This window comes from Ochlerotatus camptorhynchus, unplaced genomic scaffold (assembly GCF_037179485.1).
Source record: "Ochlerotatus camptorhynchus isolate MF236.1 unplaced genomic scaffold, CSIRO-AGI_Acam_v1.1 ptg000243l, whole genome shotgun sequence".
NCBI lineage: Eukaryota > Metazoa > Arthropoda > Insecta > Diptera > Culicidae > Ochlerotatus > Ochlerotatus camptorhynchus.
The window spans coordinates 335,798-343,483 of NW_027040733.1; the positions used below are offsets into that span (position 1 = coordinate 335,798).

The 7,686-nt window shown below is 40.4% G+C and overlaps 1 protein-coding gene and 2 non-coding genes across 4 annotated transcripts; 1 reads left to right on the top strand and 2 right to left on the bottom strand.

The window, feature by feature from the left end:
- Positions 1–1,659: 1,659 nt before the first annotated feature.
- LOC135704522 (protein PAT1 homolog 1-like) lies at positions 1,660–4,826 on the top strand. Of its 2 annotated transcripts, none has more exons than XM_065226002.1 (3): positions 1,660–1,793; positions 1,864–2,509; positions 2,574–4,826. In XM_065226002.1, the coding sequence occupies exons 2-3, from the start codon at positions 2,119–2,121 to the stop codon at positions 4,433–4,435; spliced, it is 2,253 nt and encodes a 750-aa protein (XP_065082074.1). In that variant the 5' UTR covers positions 1,660–1,793; positions 1,864–2,118; the 3' UTR covers positions 4,436–4,826. The 2 variants fall into 2 exon arrangements, with proteins under 2 accessions (XP_065082074.1, XP_065082073.1); XM_065226001.1 differs by having other exon boundaries at positions 1,867–2,509.
- A 160-nt stretch (positions 4,827–4,986) lies between these two features.
- On the bottom strand, positions 4,987–5,084 carry TRNAY-GUA (transfer RNA tyrosine (anticodon GUA)). Its single transcript has 2 exons — positions 5,048–5,084; positions 4,987–5,022 (listed from the first exon to the last, which is right to left on the bottom strand). It is a non-coding gene; the product is annotated as a tRNA-Tyr (tRNA).
- Positions 5,085–5,514: 430 nt separating this feature from the next.
- TRNAY-GUA (transfer RNA tyrosine (anticodon GUA)) lies at positions 5,515–5,624 on the bottom strand. Its single transcript has 2 exons — positions 5,588–5,624; positions 5,515–5,550 (listed from the first exon to the last, which is right to left on the bottom strand). It is a non-coding gene; the product is annotated as a tRNA-Tyr (tRNA).
- Between the last annotated feature and the right edge of the window lie 2,062 nt (positions 5,625–7,686).

Below are 7,686 nucleotides of genomic sequence, written 5' to 3' on the forward strand. Positions count from 1 at the left end.
AACAATGAGCACAAAGATTCTACTATTACTTATTTACAATAGTTTCAGAAAACCAAAATTAATTAAATTTTGAATTCTGGTCCTATCTCAGCAAACGGCTGAATCTTGTCGAAACTGAGATTGTAGATTGTTCCATTGGGAGCAAACTTCCTGTAAAAAATTGTTTTTCGGAATTATGAAATCATTATTTATTATAATGATAAGTAGTAGTTGTAAGTTACAAGAAGAGGTTCTTAAGTATATGTTTGACTCATAAAATCTGTCAATATTGCTTTCAGAGCGTTACAATAAGCGATTTTACGATTCGTGAGCGCTCACGAATCATAAAATTGCTTATTGTGACGCTCTGAAAGCTAAATTGACAGGTTCTATGAGTCAAACACATACTTTACAACCTCTTCTTGTAACTTACAAGTACAACATTTCATTTTAACATCTAATGATTTCATATTTTGGGAGTCTTTATAGGGGCAAAGTCCTTTTGCGCTTCATCGCCGTCGTTTTTATTCATTATTCATCGTTTATACAGGTCTGATTAAAAAATTCATAAATAATTTATGAATAATTGTTTATATATTTTTTTAATCATACATGCGTAACATAAATGGAAAATAAATACAGCGTAACATGAATTAATCAATTTAATAAAAGGATCTTCAATATTACTATGAGATACTTACCATGCCTATGAAAGTGTTAATTTAAAATAATGGAACATTTTTGCACTATGCTGCACCAACAACACATATTACCGTTCAACAGCGCTAGAACTCATGCAGCTAAAATTATCCCTAAAACAAAACGCTATCATTGAAAATTAATCCCATTCATTCTCCTTTGTACTGAAAGCGACCACCAACTACGATCGCAACGAGTTACGTTCATTCTGGCATGTGTGCGTGTTATTCGTTATTCGCCTACAAATTTCACCATATTATTCTACCTCCACGACTCGGTCGACTCGACGCTTGACAGCTTGAATGAGCTGTCACACACGGTCCAGTTGTTCATCGATGAATGACGCGAGCTCGAACGTTTGACGACCGACTCGATGCTCAGTTCGGGTGATGGTGTGAGTGCTAGATGAGCAGTGCACCCAGTGTTGGGCTTGTCGGGCTGTATGAATTCCAAATCATCTGTCGAGAGATCAGTGAACAGCTTGAACCTTATGTAAAAAGTCTTAGTACTACTGACTTGTTGAATAATAGAAAATGTCCACTGAAATCACAAATTAAATTAATTCAGATTTATAAATTTTATGATTTTATGATTTTAGAGCATTATTATGTGTGATGTTTTTGCAATATATTTACTCAGTAAAAATAGTCGATGATCATTTCATCTAAACGGACCCTAATAAACAGGTACCGTAAACGAACAATGTCAGGTATGGAAAGGTTGAAAGTAGACAGCTCTTATGGTTATTTTCTATGCGAAGATGCACATAAATCATTCCATCAGTTGGGTGCGACTCTGTAAACAAATTAACATCGATGGTCATAATACTGTAAGCGTTAACATTTGTTTAACATCAGCATGAATTACAATTTTATATTTATTATTATTTATGTACATTCTTTTCTTCAACGAATTGGATCAAACCGCCTAGCATCACTGCCGAGTTTGACGTCGCGGCCTTGCCGTCGTCGACTCTCGCTGAGGCGAATGTTGTGAGGAGAAACGTCAGAAAAGTGAATCGTACATTGCTCCATCTCATCGCTGTAATATTGTGTTTTTTGAACGTCCAAATTTTGAGTTATTTCACAATTTAGCCCACGGATAGGCTGCTAAAGGTAATTTAATTAGCATAACTTCAATCTTCCCTGTGTGGTGCCTGTTTTAAACTTGGAAAATCTGTTCCAGTAGCCGTGTCGCGCCGGAAATCCGCGACCAAAGTGCCAAAAGGTTTCTCCTCTCCAAATCAGCGCTGTTTCTTTTTCGTAGACGAGGAGCTAGCTGGCAGGTGCTGTCATACCATCGCTGTTGCCACTAAGCTGCCTGAAGAGAAGGAAGACAACGACGACGAGGTTGCGTGTGTAAACAAAGCCGCGATAGGGAGCAATTTGGCCGCACTGTTGACCATCACCCCCAGCAGCACCGTCGTCACCATTCCCGGCCATGACGGATTCGTTCTTTGGCTTCGACACCTCACTCCCGGTGGAGGATGACGGAGGCGGAGGGATTGGCGAGGCCCTGGAAGACTCGGAAGAGGAGTACGATGCGCTCAATGATGAGACTTTTGGGCAAGCGGCTCGCGAGGGCGATTGGGAGGAGTTGCATGAGGATTTAGTTCGACTGGACCAGCGGGAAGGTGGAGATGGGGATTCCGGACCGGACTCCGACTTGGATATCAATTTCTCCGGCGTGAGGATCGATAATTTGGAGATGAACGATGACAATGAGTCGGAAGCGCGTCTACAACTGGATCCAAGCGTTTGGACGATGCAGAGCAAGCCGGAAACTCCTAGGCCGCAACCAATGGCAAATGTACCGCGACCGGTAGGACCAGGTAAGATTTTATTAGAAAAGTGGATGTTTCCGACAGAGTATTTTTGAATTTTCTATCATTTCAGGAACGATAAGCTTCCCTGGTTTTCCACCGAATTTCCCAATGCCGAATCCTTCCCAGATGCGGATATGCTCAGTGGAGGAAATCGAGCAGAATATGATCAAACAACAAGCCCAGTTGCAGCAATTTCCTATTGCGACACCCCGTCCTCCTCTCCAGCAGGACAACCTTCAGCAGCAATACCATCATCAAAATCTAGGACTTGCTCGACCTCCACCAGGATTTCCTGCTCCTCCGATGATGAGTCAACCGCCACTTACGATACCGGTGAATTTCCCTCCACCGCTGAATATGGGTCCTCCTCCACCATTGCATCTTCTGCAAACGAATATTCCCCCGCCTGGTAGTGGACCTCCAATGTTTCCGCTGAATGTGCCTCCACCGAACTTCCAGGAGCAGAATCATGCCAACTTCAACCAACGCCTGGTTCAGGAGATTCAGCAGAACCATCCCTTGTTGAACCAGCATCGTCACCATCAGCAGCAGCAGCAGCATCAACAGCATCAGAATCGCTACCAGCAGCACAACAATCGTCAAATTTACCACCAACAACAACATCAGAATCGACACCAGAATGGAAAGATCAATCGTTCCGGCGAATATGACGAGTATGCCAACCTGATGAGTGAACGTGACAAACAGTGGCTGCTGGGAATTCAATTGTCCCAATTGAATAAGGACACTCCGTATTTCAATGATTACTACTTTTGTGTGTTTCGTGACCGGAAAGAACGTCAGAAGGGTGAAAACGAACGGGAAAGTAAGGCGCACAAGGACAACACTTTCTATCACCCGTTCACGCAGCAAATGCTGCAACGCAATGGGCTGATTGGTCGCGAAAGACGAAACTCGGAAAAGAGTCAGGAGATTAAGGAAGTCCCGGCCAGGAATTACACTCCACTTCAGTTTGAAAATTCACTCGGAAAGTTGCAGTGTGGAAGTGTGACCGCTCCCAGAAAGATCATTGATCAGGATGTGGTGGCAGAGACAACGGCCAACAGTGGCACTGCGGTCAATTCCGAAGTCCTGTCTCAGCGAAAGTCCAGACAAATTTTATTGCATGTTGAAAGTCTGTACAAAATTGTTCTGAAGATGGAAGATTTGATTAACCCACTGGCAATTGAAGCGAAGCAACTGTTGAAGGAAAAAAGAGAGCGTGAGCGTCTACTAGCCTTGGAACGAGGTCAACAGGTTGACGAACAGAACAATCTCACCATCAACGGAACCGATGCATCGCAAGAAACGCAGGAAGATACGTTCGATTCAATGCTGGAAAAACTTCTACCCGGTGTAACCCCAGAGGGAGTCCTAATGACTCTCTCCGTTAGAAAGGGAAAACTTTTACTAAAACGCGTTCAAGCAGCCGTTAAGGATCATCCATTCCGTTGGAACCTATGGTGTATAATTCTGTCCTCTTTGCCTCTGCTTCCGAAGCGAGACCGTGACGATCCGGAAGGGCTCCTCAGTCCCCTATTCGCTCAACTTGAAAGCCATGTAAAATACTCAACCATGCGGGACTTACTACCTTTGCTAGACACTTTTCTAAATTCAGACAAACTGCTCCCGCTGGTCTCCAAGTGTAAATTCCTTTTGACAACCGTTTTGACACTGATCGATCGACTCGAGCACTTCCACTGCTCGCCTGCCCTCAATCTGACCCCCGAATCGACCGAAAGGTGGAAGACATTCCTCAAGGAACTGTCCAAAGCCGTCAGCAGTGTGGGAATGGGGCCGCAGAAGGTGCTGCTCAAATTGGACACCAACTGCAAGATCATACGAACGCTGCGGGATCACTTCCAACGGTATCCGGCGCTGGATCTGGAGCTGAAGTTCCTGGCGCTCATTTCCGTTGAGGACAAAAAGTAAACATTCGGACCCGCATGATAGGTATGGTATGAACCAACTAGTTTTCCCTTTTATTTTATTTCATTTGATATCGTGTAAAAATTTCAAAAGTATACCCGTTACTTATTAGAACGGAGGGCGAAAGTGTTTTGCAGATAATTGTAGCACTGAAAATAGTGATTTTCAAAGTTTAGGTAGTAAATAACCATTTTTACTGTGGAGAAAAAAAAATGTAAAATGTTAGCATGGGACATACAAGTTAATAGATCAAAACCAATTAATTTTTATAACGTTATCTCCCTATTTTGCGACTTATAAGTTTTCTTTTTTGTTTATTTTAACCCATATAATACCCTTAAAATACTGTATAAGCATATCCAATAACTATGATTAAAGTGAATTCAGAAAGGAAGCAACATCAAGCGCAAATGATTTCATCCGAAATCATTTAACAACTGGAATCGGGTTCCGTTTTGCTCATTTAAAATTCAATCCTGCTGTCTGCGGATTTAGAAATTATTTTCAATCATTGACAAGATCCAATCGCAGGCGTAGTAAAAAATAATACACCATCCTTCGAGCCGGATTTGAACCAGCGACCTATGGATTACTATTTCGAACAATGTTCGTCAACTACAGTCCACCGCTCTACCAACTGAGCTATCGAAGGTGTTGATGATGAGGGTTCTAAAAGAGAAACAAAAGCTAGCACTCCATGCAAGACCTGATACTCGCAATTGACTGAAAGAGGAGAAGGAAAAACAAAAATTTCATCGACTTTTTCCCCATCTCTTTACGCATGTGCTGCTACTTCTCTCCCTTGATTGTGGTAGTGGTACTCAACCGTTGATACATACCTACATACGTTTATACGTTCGTTGGAAGTCAGGAAGAACGCAATCAATCAGGTTGATGTGATGCCATGGCACGTGTGTTTAAGGTGTAGAGTGCGCACGTAGTGCATGTTGAAAGCGCATTTAGTAATTGAACCGACTATTGATTTAACATTCGAATTGAAAAATGAGTACGATACATTGTTTCCTTTCAAAACTTTTCGTTGAAAACTTCGTGGTGTGTGGTTGCTAAAAAATGATGAACCATCCTTCGAGCCGGATTTGAACCAGCGACCTATGGATTACTATTATCTACTACTCAAAGCTGAGTAGATTCAATCTACAGTCCACCGCTCTACCAACTGAGCTATCGAAGGTGATACTAAGAAGTGGTCTTAAAGATCAACTGGTTTTGCAGGATATGACACTGACGATTTACTTAGATTTTTTTACATTTCCAACGCAATTTACAACTAGAAAAGTTTATTCGTGTGATTATTTGTTAAGATTTGTAATGTTTCAAGTCGAACAAAGGATTATGTTCTTAGTAACATTGATCGATTATCTTCGTTGGTAACTTGGCTACAGAACCATTTCTTACAATATTTGCCTTTGCCATATTAGAGGCTACACAGCAAAAAAAAATGTAATATCGATCAATGTAATTCAAGCTGATGTATGAAATAATGATGTAATAGCAAAAAGCAGATACAATATTACATCAATGGATGTAATTTTGTTCGCAAAATCGATGTACATCGTACAACGTTATTTTACACAACCGATGGATTGACCTGGTTGCAGCAGTTTGGATGTAATATTCAACAACTTTTTTTTCTGTGTAGATAATATGTAGGTCGTATGAATAAAAGCGTTTACTTTACTTTTCCCGTAAGAAAAGCATGGGAAAGTAAAGTAAACTCTTTTTATTCATACGGCCCAATAGCTTCTTTTATCGAACTGTGTAGCTGTAGATGTCTATACATGGCCGTGGGAATGTAAAGAGAAAATCGACGAAGAGAATTTGTAAATGTTACTTAGGGCCTAATTCATTGTTCGGCTTGATTTTCTAACATATGTCGATGTCAAATTTCATAGACAGAATTTCTCTTTATCCTAAACAATCATTTTTTTAGGAAGACCTTTGGGAAAATCTTTGGGTCATTTAAAATTGTAAACTTCTTGGCCTTCCAATGAGTTAGAAATTCTAAGAATTGAAATTGAAATCTTTTTAACTTATCAGATTTATTGGCTGCTTATTAAACTTTTTTAATTGTGTGGTAACGGTAACACTGGTAGGTTAATATAAACATAGTTTTAAATTGTTTCAAGCTAATTTGAACAACTAAATACGACAGCGCTGTTGCCGCGGGTTTATCGTAGGATTCCCAGTCACCCGGTTCAACTTTCAGTGGGCTACGGTGGCCATCCGTAGCCGACTGAAATTTACCGTTACCAATATAGTACCAACTGTTGAGAGGTCATTGGTGTTACTGTTACTGGTCCATATTAATTCCACAAACGTTTCTTGCATACTGTGATTCACGAACATATAAACTACGGTCAAAATTATTACTAAATTTACGTTTGGTTCATCGTTTTCCTTAAACTTGCTGACGGTACTCTTCTACCATGGCGTTAAAATGCTGGTATGTATCGGTTCCGCAAGCTAATCGGGTGTTTACATCTGTGCGGATTTGCTAGCCAACTAGAACGAATTACTTTTACTCCTGAAATCTCATGCTGGTAGACGCTGATGCCCTGTTTACATTATGTTGGCTACTTTTTTGCACAGCGCACAGCAAATCCACACAGAAAAAACACCACGAAACGCAATGGATCCTTGACAAATAGATGTATTTTTTTTAATACAACGCTGGTACCTGTTTTTGGACTGTAACCAGTGTTGGAAAATATCAAAAAATTAAAGCTGTCTAATGAGCATGATCACTAGACTGATGCAAAATTTGACATTTTCGCTCCACAGTGCTCAAGCGGATCCAAATCGGGTCTAGATAAGCCTTCCAAGGTTTGAACTGATTTGGTAAGAAACTGACTGGGCACAAACCATTTGAAATTTTTATATGGAAATCCAAACTTTTTTTTCGTAGTCTTCTATCCTTCTTCCATAATGCACGGTTAAAAATTTCTATAGCTATTCTTATGGAAAATTTTCTCAGCTACAACTTTGCGTAATATTGTTTTTCAGCCAAACATCAAATTAAATAGTTATTAATTGTTTAAGAGATTGATAATCTTATGGCATGACAAAACAGTTGCTTTGTGGACAACACTGTATTCTGCAGTGTGTAATAGTAGCCATGATGTTTTGGCTCTATTCTACGCGCCAGAAACACCAATGTTGCCTGTTGAGCTTTTTTTTTACTTTATTAGAAAGATTTTTAGCCGTTGGCTAGTTCATCTCTACAAGCCTGTTGA